The sequence below is a fragment of the Nansenia antarctica genome (genome assembly GCF_963989245.1).
Source record: "Nansenia antarctica genome assembly, chromosome: 19".
Taxonomy (NCBI): Eukaryota; Metazoa; Chordata; class Actinopteri; order Argentiniformes; family Microstomatidae; genus Nansenia; species Nansenia antarctica.
Window position 1 is genome coordinate 17,329,897 of NC_137692.1, and position 14,482 is coordinate 17,344,378.

Genomic DNA, 14,482 nt, shown 5'->3' on the forward strand with positions numbered 1-14,482 from the left:
AACCTGTTAACATAGCTGTGTGGCTGCTCTAACCTGTTAACATAGCTGTGTGGCTGCTCTAACCCGTTAACATGCCTGTATGGCTGCTCTAACCCGTTAACATGGCTGTGTGGCTGCTCTAACCTGTTAACATGGGTGTATGGCTGTTCTAACCTGTTAACATGGCTGTGTGGCTGCTCTAACCTGTTAACATGGCTGTGTGGCTGCTCTAACCTGTTAACATGGCTGTGTGGCTGCTCTAACCCGTTAACATTGCTGTGTGGCTGCTCTAACCTGTTAACATGTCTGTATGGCTGCTCTAACCTGTTAACATGGCTATGTGGCTGTTCTAACCTGTTAACATTGCTGTGTGAATGCTCTAACCTGTTAACACTAGAACAGCCACAAGGTGAGTAAAGAAAAATGTTATATCTTTGCACTCGATCAAATTTCAGGACCCTCCTTTCATGACTTTTCCTAGACATGTGCGTTCTACCACCCAGTATCCTTACATTTTCTAAATCAAATCAGGATAAGCTAATATAAAGCTATTTTGCCGTTTTTCTGTGTAGGAAGCAGGCTAATTTACAAGCGACCAACTAGTGGTCGTTGTGTGTAAATAGCAGCTTGAGCATTGTAAAGAGGGGGTTTTGACCCCCGAGGCGGCTCTTTTAGTAGATAAAAAAGGCACGGCTGTTCTAGTGTTAACATGCACACCGAAATGAAATGCACAGACTCTGTTGAGGTTGAGGTATCAGTTGTTGAGGTAACAGTTGGTAACAGTGGTGTGGCCGGTGTGGCCCGGCCTTTACAACTGTAAACTCACTGGCCAGCGAACTCACTGGATGCATTACACTTTAACTAAAATACAGTTGACAAACTCATTCGCTGAACTGTGATATCAATTATACATTTTTGTCTCAATGAGAAAAGTCTTGTTTCAATAAAGTATTATGAAAAGGAGGCAAACAAGGAATGTGTTACTTTTGACCAAGTAATCAGATCATCATTAAATTATATTAAGTGATCAAAATCTCCAACATTTTGTCTTTCACTCCAAGTACTGTTTGTTGGAGTTTGTTATGATGAGAAATGTATTTTGTATTTTTCAAGTACTCACTTATTACTATTCTATCATGCATTTTCATAAATGTGAAATCAACCTGATTTAAGTTTAATTCAAGTAATTTAGTCCATCTACTTACAGCGCCGTCTTAGAGGCTGTGACCACTGGCAGCAGCCTCAGAAGACCCTCCTCTGATCTGGAGTATTTCTTCAGGTCAAACACATCCAGCTCCTCTTCTGAAGTCAGCAACACAAAGACCAGAGCTGACCACTGTGCAGGTGAGAGTTGGCCTTCTGAGAGACTTCCTGAGCACAGGTAGCTTTGGATCTCCTCCACTAGAGAATGGTCTTTCATCTCATTCAGACAGTGGAACAGATTGATGCACCTCTCTAGAGAGGGATTCTCCTTGATCTTCTCCTTGATGTACTTGACTGTCTCCTCATTGGTCTGTGAGCTGCTTCCCGTCTTTGTCAGAAGGCCTCGAAAGAGATTCTGATTGGACTCCAGTGAGAAGCCCAGAAGGAAGCGCAGGAACAGGTCCAGGTGTCCGTTCTTACTCTGTAAGGCCATATCCACTGCACTCTTGTGTAAGTCGACCAGAGGTTTGTGTCTGCGTGATGAAAATGACTTCAAGAATGAGGATTTCTGTTTGACCAGTGGATTCTTGTTGCTGTTGATGAATGTGACGAACACATATAAAGCAGCAAGACACTCCTGGATGCTCAGATGCACAAAGCTGAAAATCGGTCCCCAATTGGTCTTCCCCTCCACTTTAAAGATCTTAGTGCATAAACCTGAGTACACTGAGGCATCTTTGACATCAATGCCACTCTCTCTCAGGTCTTTCTCATAGAAGATCAGATGTCCCTTCTGCAGCTGACGGAATGCCAACTCTCCAAGCTGGAGAATGATTTTTGCTGTGTTTTTCTTCGCTTCTTTCAAGTTGAAACACTCACTCTTTCCAGTGGATTTCTTTGCTTCTTTTTCCATTTTGTCAATCTGAGATTTCAGGAAGTTTATGTACATCTCAGTCAGAGCCTTGGGCACCTCTCCTCTCTCTGCTCCACCCAACAGTCTCTCTAGAACACTGGCTGAGATCCAACAGAACATTGGATTGTGGCACATGATGTGGAGGCTCCTTGATGACTTCACATATTTGATGATTTTTTTGGCCAGGTTCTCATCACTGATTCTTTTCCTGAAGTAGTCCTCCTTCTGTTTATCATCAAACCCTCGTATCTCTGTCCATTGGTGGATGTATTCTCGGGGTATCTGATCGACTGCTCCAGGTCGGGAGGTCATCCAGATGAGAGCAGAGGGGAGGAGCTCTCCTGCGATGAGGTTTGTGATCAGGACATCCAAAGAGGCCGGCTCTGTCACGTCATTCAGCCGTCTATTGTTCTTGAAGTCCAGAGGTAGTCGACTCTCGTCCAGGCCATCAAAGATGAAGACAATTTTAGATTCCATTCCCAGAGTCTTGATTGGTTCCATTACAGGGAAGGATCGATGAAGCATTTCCATCAGACTACACTCTTCTTCTTTTTCATAAGGATTCATTTCGCGAAAAGGAAGCGGAAACAAGAAAACAATGTCCTGGTTCTCATTTTCTTCTGCCCAGTCCAGAATATTCTTGTGCACACAGACACTCTTTCCCACACCAGCGTTGCCTAGCGTAAGTAATTTTCTCTTACATTCCTGTTTGAAAATGTCACTGGTCTTGATGGTGTCTCCTGTGACTGGATATTTGTCTTCTATATGTATGACCTCGTGTTTAACACTGACCCCTCCCCAGGCCTCCTTGATCATGTGCAGGTCAGTGTAGATCTCGTCCAAAGGGACAGATTTCCCTTCTTCTAACGTCCCATCATATATATTGGCATACTTGATCCTAAAAAAGGCTTTAAGATCGTTTTGGACTGCAATGAAAAAAAAAGGATACACAGAATGTGTTATTCTTTGTCATTATCTCTGTGTGTATTGTCATTATATTCATGATTACTGTTTTATAATCAAATGCATCATTACCATTGTTACCTATCAGACCAAACCATCATGTCAGATGGTTTGAACAATGGGTACAGTTTGTGTGTGTGTGTGTGTGTGTGTGTGTGTGTATGTGTTTTGAATTCAAGCGCTATAGTGGCTAGAGCATACCCCACTCTGACAACACAAAGGTGGAACTGACCTTTATGACCTTTCAGTTTGTCTCCTTCTGACAGTTGCTCTGTACCTGGAAAAAAACAACAATCCAGTTATCTGTTATTCTTCTGATGAGTGTCAATGTCATCATTATCAACATATCTCATTGTAGTTCTACTGATGACTGTGTTCATGTTGCAGGTGGGACATTAGGACCTGGGAATGTCAGGAACCCTGCTCAGGTATATTTGGGAGAGCGTATAGAAAGGTTCAGGTGGAGTGAACACAGTGAACTGTATTGTTCTCCTCTCCACTCTGTCTGTAAGTGTTTGGTCTTGTTAATAGAATAGAACAAGGCATTGTAGGGAAGTGCAGGAGCCCTGGGCTATTGGATTCATGTTTTAATGTAGATGTGCTCATTGTCAGGGCCGGTCCTAGGCATTTAGGTGCCCTAGGCGAGAGTATGATTTGACGCCCCCCCCCCAAAAATTTTTTTTTTGTTTTTTAGGGGTGCCACCACCACCACATTAAGCCACCAGTACTGCCTCATCACCACCCACACCCACACATTCAACAGTAAAAATATGGACAACAATGGTTTCAAGACAAAAATAGACAGTAGGCTGAGACATATTTTCATAGAGACATGAAAGACATAGAGACAAAATTATTGAAATGTAAAAAAACTAGGCGACCGCCTAGTTCGCCTATGCCTAGGACCGGCCCTGCTCGTTGTGTAGGGAGGCAGAGACCATCTGAACCGCTCTGAGGTCTTGTACCATATAATTTTTATTCTGAACCTGCCAATTTATTGCTAAAACTGCCTTTGATTGGAGATTTGTGCAGAAAGCTGTATCGTAAGTACCAGTAATGATGTTTTTCCATTGACCAGACCGGTATGGCTCGGCATGACACACATTTGAAAGTACGGTATGGTACGGATAGGATACGCTTCTCCATTATACGGTGTCTTGCTGGTAGTCAAATATATTTATTTATACAGCATATGGATGTTACGTGCCTGTGACTTGCCACTTTCAGTTCTAGTAGTTCTAGTTAGATCGTGCAACATGGGAATGGCCGACATGTGTGAAAGGGAGCAACACGGAAATCTGCCATAATAGCTATTTTTTTGTTATGCTTGTTGTAAATAAAAGTTATATGATGCATTGAAATGACATTAAACTAAGATAATACGATGGTTATCATAATTTAAAAAAATCTTTATTAATAAGTAATTACAGAAAAAGTAAATGACATTTTCCGAGAGCGAGATCTGTTGTGGTATTTAAAAATGGTGGTTAGCGGTGAACTCTATGAACATGGGATGACGATGTTGTGACCAATCAACGGCACAGCCTGGCAAAAACTACCTTTCCCTACCCCTCTGGGACTAGAACTAAATCGGCCTGGCTCGGCCCGGCTCAGCCTGGCTCGGTTGGCAGTGGAGAAAGCAAAACAAACCGGGCTCACGCGGTACGGCACGGTACGGTAGTGGAAAAGCGCAATTAGATAATCACCCAAAACATGCTGCCATAGCAACTAGTGAGTTTTTCAGAGCCAAACAGTGGCTAGTTAGTGAGTGGCCAAATCTTCAGATTTAAATCCAATTCAACATGCATTTCATGTCCTGATGATAAGATTATAGGCAAAAAGACAAACACTGAAGATGGCTGCTGTGCAGGCCTGGCAGAGCTTCACCAGAACACCCCGCATCTGGTGGGTCAATGGGCTGCAGCCTTCAGGCAGTTATTGCATGCAAAGAATTGTTGAGTAATTTAATAATAATAATATTTGAATACTAAATATGAGTGCTTCATTCTGACATTATATGAATCTGTCCCATTACTTCTCACACCCTGAAAAAGGGGGACTTTGTATAAAATTGTCATTTCTAAATGGTGAAACCAATATGCACACAAATACCATCAAACAACAGCTGAGAACTCTATTCAACCTAATAGTGTTGTTTGATTTAAAAACCTAAACCTTTGGAGTATAGAGACAAAAGAAGAATACATGCTTCACTGTCCCATTATTTACGAAGGCCACTGTATATACTGTACATACTGTACCCTCCACAATTATTGGCAAGATGAGTAAAAAGGGTTATACAAATGTCACTTTTTGGTGAATTAGCTTATTGTCGCACTTAAAGAGATTACATCCAACCTTTAAATGAAGTAAATTTATACTGAGAAAAGAAAATGTCATCAAGAAATAACTATTTCTAACAAAAGCACTCGTACCACAATTATTGTCACCCCTAGTTGATCAGAGTGTTTAGGAACTTTGAAGCAGTAATGCTATGACTGCAATGCCATGACTTCCTGTTTCACTGGTATAAATATGAGGTGACACATATTCCCTTATTGATACATCAATATTATATGACTACTTGCACACTACCTGACTACTTGAAAATTACCTGAACACTTGACTACTTGTACTGTATCATATTGCTTTTCATCTTACTTTGCACTATTGATTACACTGTAGTACCACTCGTTCCACTGTAGTACGATTACCATCACTTATAACTTTACTTACTTATACTTTATCATTACTTTACTATTACTTACTTTTACTTGACACTATTATTGTAATTTTGTATCTTGCTGCAATGCCAAAGTTGAAGAACCTCATCCAAATATGTTTACACTTGTGTACTTGTACATTGGATGTTCTCACTCAGATTGTGAGACAAAAAACAACAACATTTGTGACCCTCATAATGCCTCCATAATGTTGTTGCAATCTTGGTTGAATCATTTACATAATAACAGTGTCCGCAGACAACACATTATTATTATTATTATTATTATTATTATTATTATTATTATTATTGTTGTTGTCATTGTTGTTGTTGTTATTATTAAGTCTCTCTATTATCATGTAGTCTCTTCAGTCACAGCATTGCTCTTGAAAGTGTTAGAGACAGTGTTAGAAAGCCAGAGAATTAAGCTGGCTAATTAGCTTGGGTAATAAACTTGCTAGGTATTAATGTTAGCTATAGCTAGCTATCTACTGTATTTGTACTTTCTGCATGGCAAATAAAACTTGAAACTGAACAAATGTATAAAGCTGGACATTGATGACTGAAAACTAGTGGGGGAGTGGTTGGGGGCGGTGGTAACTACTGCTATTGTTACCGCCCATTACCTGGCTGTGCAGAAGTGTGAACAGCTCCAGATCTCTGAGGGACCTTTTCTCTGCTTAGTGATTTCAGGTGTACCTCATTCACAGACGCAAATGTATCTTCAAACATTTACAGATTTCAATGCCTGGCACATAACTTGAATGCTTACATTATGTACTTCATAATCTGTAAAAAACTGAAAAATGACCGTGGCCTCCTTGTCTCCCAAAACACCAGCTGCTGTCACAAATGTGTGTGTGTGTGTGTGTGTGTGTGTGTGTGTGTGTGTGTGTGAGTGTGAGTGTGTGTGTGTGTGTGTGTGTGTGTGTGTGTGTGTGTGTGTGTGTGTGTGTGTGTGTGTGTGTGTGTGTGTGTGTGTGTGTGTGTGTGTGTGTGTGTGTGTGTGTGTGTGTGTGTGTGTGTGTGTGTGTGTGTGTGTGTGTGTGTGTGTGTGTGTGTGTGTGTGTGTGTGTGTGTGTGTGTGTGTGTGTGTGTGTGTGTGTGTGTGTGTGTGTGTGTGTGTGTGTGTGTGTGTGTGTGTGTGTGTGTGTGTGTGTGTGTGTGTGTGTGTGTGTGTGTGTGTGTGTATGTGTCCCGGTCTCCGTGCGTTTAGTGCCTTGGTCGTGTTCGGCGGTGAGGCGGGGTGACGAAGCTGACACGGCACCGCACGCATAACTTGTGAGAGAGAGAGAGAGAGAGAGAGAGAGAGAGAGACTCTTACCCAATTCTTGGACCAAATAAGGCTCTTTCTCCTGGAGGATCCTGTAGAAGGCTGATCTGACTTTGTCTCCTGCGAGTAAGGCCGAGTACAGCACCCTCATCTGTTCCTGTCTGATCTGAGCAGCAAGGATGATGGAGTACATCTCCTCATGGAGCATACCACTCTGGAGCAGGGCATCTGCTATGGGCTTCACCATGGTAACCCTCTGAATGAGAACAGCCCTGTGTTTGTTGACAAACTCAGCCTCTGGAATTAAATAATGAATACCTGTTTTATACAATTAGAAACTAGTCTGTTTATTTAAATCAGTTATGTAATGCTGGTGATAAATTGATAAATTGAGATTCTGCATAGTTCACCATATGTAGTGACATGGATGGTCACTGCAAGGACCTTCTCTGCCTCCCTGGAATCTCTCTCTTCTCCTCTGTCGGGACTGGGAACATCCCTCTCTTTTCTCCACCTCTCTTCTCCTCTGTTGGGACTGGGAACATCCCTCTCTTCTCTCTCTTCTCCTCTGTTGGGACTGGGAACATCCCTCTCTTTTCTCCACCTCTCTTCTCCTCTGTTGGGACTGGGAACATCCCTCTCTTTTCTCCACCTCTCTTCTCCTCTGTTGGGACTGGGAACATCCCTCTCTTTTCTCCACCTCTCTTCTCCTCTGTTGGGACTAAGAACATCCCTCTCTTCTCTCTCTTCTCCTCTGTTGGGACTGGGAACATCCCTCTCTTTTCTCCACCTCTCTTCTCCTCTGTTGGGACTGGGAACATCCCTCTCTTTTCTCCACCTCTCTTCTCCTCTGTTGGGACTGGGAACATCCCTCTCTTCTCTCTCTTCTCCTCTGTTGGGACTGGGAACATCCCTCTCTTCTCTCTCTTCTCCTCTGTTGGGACTGGGAACATCCCTCTCTTCTCTCTCTTCTCCTCTGTTGGGACTGGGAACATCCCTCTCTTTTCTCCACCTCTCTTCTCCTCTGTTGGGACTGGGAACATCCCTCTCTTTTCTCCACCTCTCTTCTCCTCTGTTGGGACTAAGAACATCCCTCTCTTCTCTCTCTTCTTCTCTGTTGGGACTGGGAACATCCCTCTCTTCTCTCTCTTCTCCTCTGTTGGGACTGGGAACATCCCTCTCTTTTCTCCACCTCTCTTCTCCTCTGTTGGGACTGGGAACATCCCTCTCTTCTCTCTCTTCTCCTCTGTTGGGACTGGGAACATGTCTCTCTTTTCTCCACCTCTCTTCTCCTCTGTTGGGACTGGAAATATCCCTCTCTTTTATCCACCTCTCTTCTCCTCTGTTGGGACTGGGAACATCCCTCTCTTTTCTCCACCTCTCTTCTCCTCTGTTGGGACTGGGAACATCCCTCTCTTCTCTCTCTTCTCCTCTGTTGGGACTGGGAACATCCCTCTCTTCTCTCTCTTCTCCTCTGTTGGGACTGGGAACATCCCTCTCTTCTCTCCACCTCTCTTCTCCCTCCTCCTCTCTCTTCTGTCTGAAGTCTTTGCCCTCCATGGTTCAGAGCCTTGGTCTATGAAACCAGTGAGTGAGATTATAAAACCAGAATATGTTTTAATTCTGTCCAAAACTCATGTCCAGATGTGAAGCAAACAGCTAAAACACAATTGCCAAAGGATATTGATATATTAGAAGAATATACAAATATATTTAAGAAATATATATTGCATAAAGGTTTTATTTATTTTAGCCTTAATCTATGAATTCTGTCAGTTAGCACATGAAACCATATCAATTTAAACACATTTAAACACGTGTGTGTGTGTGTGTGTGTGTGTGTGTGTGTGTGTGTGTGTGTGTGTGTGTGTGTGTGTGTGTGTGTGGGTGTGTGTGTGTGTGTGTGTGTGTGTGTCAACTGAGAGTCTCTCAGGACATCACAAAGCACTCTCTGTTCTCGACACAGTTACAGTATCGTTTTCTTCTGAACATGTTGATGCTAGAATGTATGTATATGACTACTTTTTCTGACATCCTCTTAAACAACTCTTATCCCTGTTATAGGTGTTGTCTTTAAACAACTCTTATCCCTGTTATAGGTGTTGTCTTTAAACAACTCTTATCCCTGTTATAGGTGTTGTCTTTAAACAACTCTTATCCCTGTTATAGGTGTTGTCTTTAAACAACTCTTATCCCTGTTATAGGTGTTGTCTTTAAACAACTCTTATCCCTGTTATAGGTGTTGTCTTTAAACAACTCTTATCCCTGTTATAGGTTTTGTCTTTAAACAACTCTTATCCGTTATAGGTGTTGTCTTTAAACAACTCTTATCCCTGTTATAGGTGTTGTCTTTAAACAACTCTTATCCCTGTTATAGGTGTTGTCTTTAAACAACTCTTATCCCTGTTATAGGTGTTGTCTTTAAACAACTCTTATCCCTGTTATAGGTGTTGTCTTTAAACAACTCTTATCCCTGTTATAGGTGTTGTCTTTAAACAACTCTTATCCCTGTTATAGGTGTTGTCTTTAAACAACTCTTATCCCTGTTATAGGTGTTGTCTTTAAACAACTCTTATCCGTGACATGTAAATGCAGAACCTCCTGTGGACAAGGTTGTAAATGGAACACATACATGAATGAATAAATAAGAAAAATTATATATACATGTATATATTCATCGTGAATATAATAAGGAAAGCCAATGAGTACATTATTAACACAAAGTATGAGCCCACAGGTTGAGGTAGCTATCGTTTATGTCTAAGCAAAAAGGCAAGATAATTATTCAATAACTGCTTCTCTTATAACTTTGTGGAAAGTGAGAGGAGTCAAACAACTAGAAACTAATGAAATCGGGGTTATAAAGTCTAGTCGTAAAAGCCATTGTTTTATCTTCTTGAAAGGTGAACATTTTTACATTCAAGACAGCAACAACGTAACAGCATGCTTGAGTGAGGAGTAAGTTAATACATGAAGAGCACTAGTTTCATTTACGAACTGCTGAAGTGCTTTAAAACATGACAAACTTGATTTGGTTGTCTAATACTTGAATGTTAATCGTGCTTACCTCAATAATCCATCAAATACATCCACAACTGTGTACTCTTCGCCTTTGGGTTAGGGTTATCATACCGAAGGAGCGGCGGCAATCTCCAAGTATATCCAGCTGCAGATATGAATAACATATACAGTTAGGTAGACCAATATCCAATCTCACTTTTCTAAGCAACATTTTAGAAAAGGCAGCGTACAAACAGCTTCATGAATTCTTAGTCTTAAATAATAGGTATGACCCATTTCAGTCAGGTTTCCGATCATACCACAGCACAGAAACCGCTTTACTTAAGGTAACTAATGACCTTAGGATAAATACAGACTCGAAAAAACTCTCGATTCTTGTACTCTTAGACTTAAGTGCAGCCTTTGATACGGTAGACCATTCCATACTTATTGAGAGACTTGAAAACTGGGTTGGCCTCTCAGGTCCGGTCTTAAACTGGTTCAGGACTTACCTGGCTGACCGAGACTACTTTGTAGCCCTTGGTGACCATAAGTCAAAAAATTGTAGCGCTGCTGCTCGTGTCCTTACTAGGACCAAACGAAGAGCGCACATCACACCTGTCTTGAGATCACTACACTGGCTCCCTGTCAGTTATAGAATAGACTTTAAGATCCTTTTACTAGTCTATAAATCACTCCACTGCTATGCGCCCAATTACATGGTGGACATGCTCATAAGATACACACCAGCTAGACCCCTAAGGTCTAGTGGCACGGAACTTCTAATAGTGCCAGAGGCTAGGACTAAGAGATTTGGAGCATCAGCTTTTAGCATATGCTCCTAGATTGTGGAACACCCTACCTGAGGGCTTGAGGTTGTCTAAAACTCAGGAAATGTTTAAGCGAGACCTCAAAACCTACTTATTCAATGTCGCCTTTTGCTACTAAGGGGAGACATTGGACATTATAGAACTAGGATCACTAGGCGATGAATCACTATAACGATGAATTGAGAATCAAGGACCCCAATTGAAATAAGCCAGTGGCTTTCTTGGGTTTTTATCCTGTTAGTTGACCTTGTATGTAATATGTACTTTCATGTACCTACTCCTGCAAATCTTCTAATAAAGTTTTCAATCAATCAATCAAAGGCCATTACACCATACTCGTGTTTTGAGATTTGTGTTGACAGGAAAAAGGACCTGGGTGCTGATGAGGCACTGTCAGCTCCCAGTAGCACCTAGAGCAGTACCAGAACCGGTACCAGGATGTACCTGGACCACCATCAGGTTGTATTGCTGTCATCTTTATTATGTTGTTGCATCATAACTGCGCTTAAGATTCTCTTTTGGCAGGACCTGTGCCCATGCTGGATGCAGAACGATGCAGATATAACACTACATTTATGGACAGTGTGTACGCCGATAATATGCATGGAACTTTTCCTGGATACATGGTGTACAGGTTTTTCGCCCTTGCTTGCTCGCCCTTGCTTGCTTGCTTTGCTTTGCTTTGGGGGGGGGGTGTGGGGGCCCACCGCTGGGTGCTGGTAGGCAAACTGGCTAGTAGTCGCTCTATGTATAGAGGGCTGCAAGGGAATTTTCCTGGCTACATAGTGTACAGGTTTTTACTTTTACTTTTGCCTGCTTGCGGCTCTGTCAGTATTGATTGATTGATTGATTGATTGACTGAGAATGTTCATTATGTGAAGCGCATTGAGTTGCGTCTTGTAAGAAATGCGCTATACAAATAAAATGTGATTTGATTTGATTTGATTTAGGTCTGGAAATATTTGGACAGTGGCACAATTTTCATACTTTTGGCTCTGTACTCCACCACAATGGATCTGAAATGAAACAATTGAGACCCAATTGAAGTGCAGACTTTCAGCTTTAATTTAAGGGGTTGAACAAAAATATTGTATGCAACATTTAGGAATTACAACCATTTTTATACACAGTCCCCAATTTTCAGGGGCTCAAATCTAATTGGACAAATTAACATCATAAATAAAATGTTCTTTTTGAATACTTTGTTTAGAATCCTTAGTAGGCAATGACTGCCTTAAGTCTGGAACCCATGGACATCACCACATTCTGGGTTTTCTCCTTTGTGATGCTTTGCCAGGCCGTTACTGCAGTTGTCTTCAGTTGTTGTTTGTTCGTGGGTCTTTCTGCCTTAAGTATTGTCTTCAGCAAGTGGAATGCATTCTTGATCGGGTTGAGATCAGGTGATTGACTCGGCCATTGCAGAATATTCCACTTCTTTGCCATAAAAACCTCCTGGGTTGCTTTTGCAGTATGTTTTGGGTCATTGAAGCTCTGTCCAATCAACTATGCTGAATTTGTCTGAATCTGAGCAGACAGTATATCCCTAAACACTTCAGAATTCATCCGTCTGCTTCTGTTTTCTGTCACATCATCAATAAACACGAGAGACCCAGTGCCATTGGAAGCCATGCATGCCCATGCCATCACACTGCCTCCACCGTGTTTTACAGATGATGTGGTATGCTTCGGATCATGACATAACGTATGGAAAGAGGGGAGGGCAGTTTTAGAAGGGGGACGATTTTGACTGTTTTCATCCCGCCTCAACTCGAGTGCTGCTTATACTGTAATAATATAATGGTCTTATTCTTATCAGGTGACATTGAAAACATGATTGCGAACTCCCTTTGCGAACTCCCAGACACCGGAGAAACTCCAATATAATTTAGCGCGTGGCCGGGCAAGGTCCGTTGTGGAACGCACTAGGCATGTTGAAGGGGAGATAGACAGCTCCGGGGCCTCATTTATAGAAAGTACTTAGATCAAATTTGTATCTTACCCGTGTCGTACGTAGAAAACCACGTCAACGTAGTGATTTATACAATTCCAACGTGAGTCGATTTGACCAACGATCGTAGCTCTACGTCGAGTATTGACCTTGCGTACGCACATAGTCTACTGGTTATGCTGAGTTATTACAGGCATGTGAGCCGCACTGCCTACTGTAATTCATACAAGTGGCTCGTAATAAAATTAACGATGTTGTTATCAGCCGAGAAAATGAGTTTAACTCAAGATTTAAAGGGAACTGATGTTTATGATTGTATTTCAGTCTTTCTTTATATCCCTCCGGGGGCCTCATTCATAGAACGTGCTTAGATCAAATTTTGATCTTACCCGTGTCGTACGTAGAAAACCACGTCAACGTAGTGATTTATAAAATTTCAACGTGAGTCAATTTGATCGTGGAAACGATCGTAGCTCGACGTCGAGTATTCAACTTGCTTACGCACATTACCTACTGGTTATGCGGAGTTATTACAGGCATGTGAGCCGCACTGGAAAAACGTTGCCTACTGTAATTCATGCGAAGTTTAAGTGGCTCGTAATAAAATTAACGATGTTGTTACCAACAAGATTTAAAGGGAACTAATGTTTATGATTGTATTTCAGTCTTTCTTTATATCCCTCCGGAGCTGTCTATCTCTCTTCAACATGCCTATGCCTTGCCCGGCCACGCGCTAAATGATACTGGATTTCGAGTTGAGTCGGGATGAGGGGGAATGGCACCCCCCCCTGAAATAAAAACTGTCCAAATCATCCCCCTTCTAAAACTGCCATCCCCCCTTTCCATCCCTTATGTCATTTTATCAATGAACGTGGTATTACTGCCCTCTCCCGCTTCCAGACGCACGCCTACCCTATAATATAGTATTAACGCCCTGTGATAGCGGCTCAAATAGCGGCTGAATGAAGCCAAGTGCTATAATATAATATAATACAGACAGTATATAATATTGTCAGTATTGTCTGTCTGTATTATATTATATTATAGCACTTGGCTTCATTCAGCCGCTATAATTGAGCCTCTATCACAGGGCGTTAATACAAACCTCATTCACCTGTGTTCAATTCCAAGTATGTTTGGTATTTATAGAAGGAAGCACGTACGCAACTTTAAACCATCTCAGCCCGTTTTATAAATAATGCTTACGTCCATTTAGAAAAATGTGCTTACGTGAAAGTCAAAGATGACGTTCAAGTACTTTTTTATGAATGAGGCCCCGGAGCTGTCTATCTTCCCTTCAACATGCCTAGTGCACTGTGCGTTCCACAACGGACCTTGCCCGGCCATGCGCTAAATTATACTGGAGTTTCTCCGGTGTCTGGGAGTTCGCAAAGGGAGTTCGCAGCCATGTTTTCAATGTCACCTGATAAGAATAAGACCATTATATTATTACAGTATAAAATAAGCAGTGCTCGAGTTGAGGGGGATGAAGGGGGATGGCATCCCCCCTGAAATAAAAACAGTCAAAATCGTCCCCCTTCTAAAACGGCCATCCCCTCTTTCAATACTTTATGTCATTTTATCAATTAACGTGGTATTACTGCTATTTCAAAGTGCGAGGGGGCACGCACGCTGAGGGGATGCTAAAATTGTCCTCATATGATAAAATCCACCACCTCCCCTGATTTTCTTTTACAACTTGAGTAGCCTA

The 14,482-nt window shown here is 41.9% G+C and overlaps 1 protein-coding gene across 1 annotated transcript in view; it reads right to left on the bottom strand.

The window, feature by feature from the left end:
• The window catches only part of LOC308173946 (protein NLRC3-like), a gene marked incomplete at both ends in the record, with an annotated part of 12,841 nt that extends 5,601 nt beyond the window's left edge, over window positions 1-7,240 (bottom strand). The window contains 2 exons of the mRNA XM_080548999.1: window positions 1,185-2,961; window positions 7,045-7,240. Coding sequence (XP_080405125.1) covers window positions 1,185-2,961; window positions 7,045-7,240 — 1,973 coding nt within the window. The remainder of the gene's footprint in view (window positions 1-1,184; window positions 2,962-7,044) is intronic.
• Window positions 7,241-14,482: the final 7,242 nt, after the last annotated feature.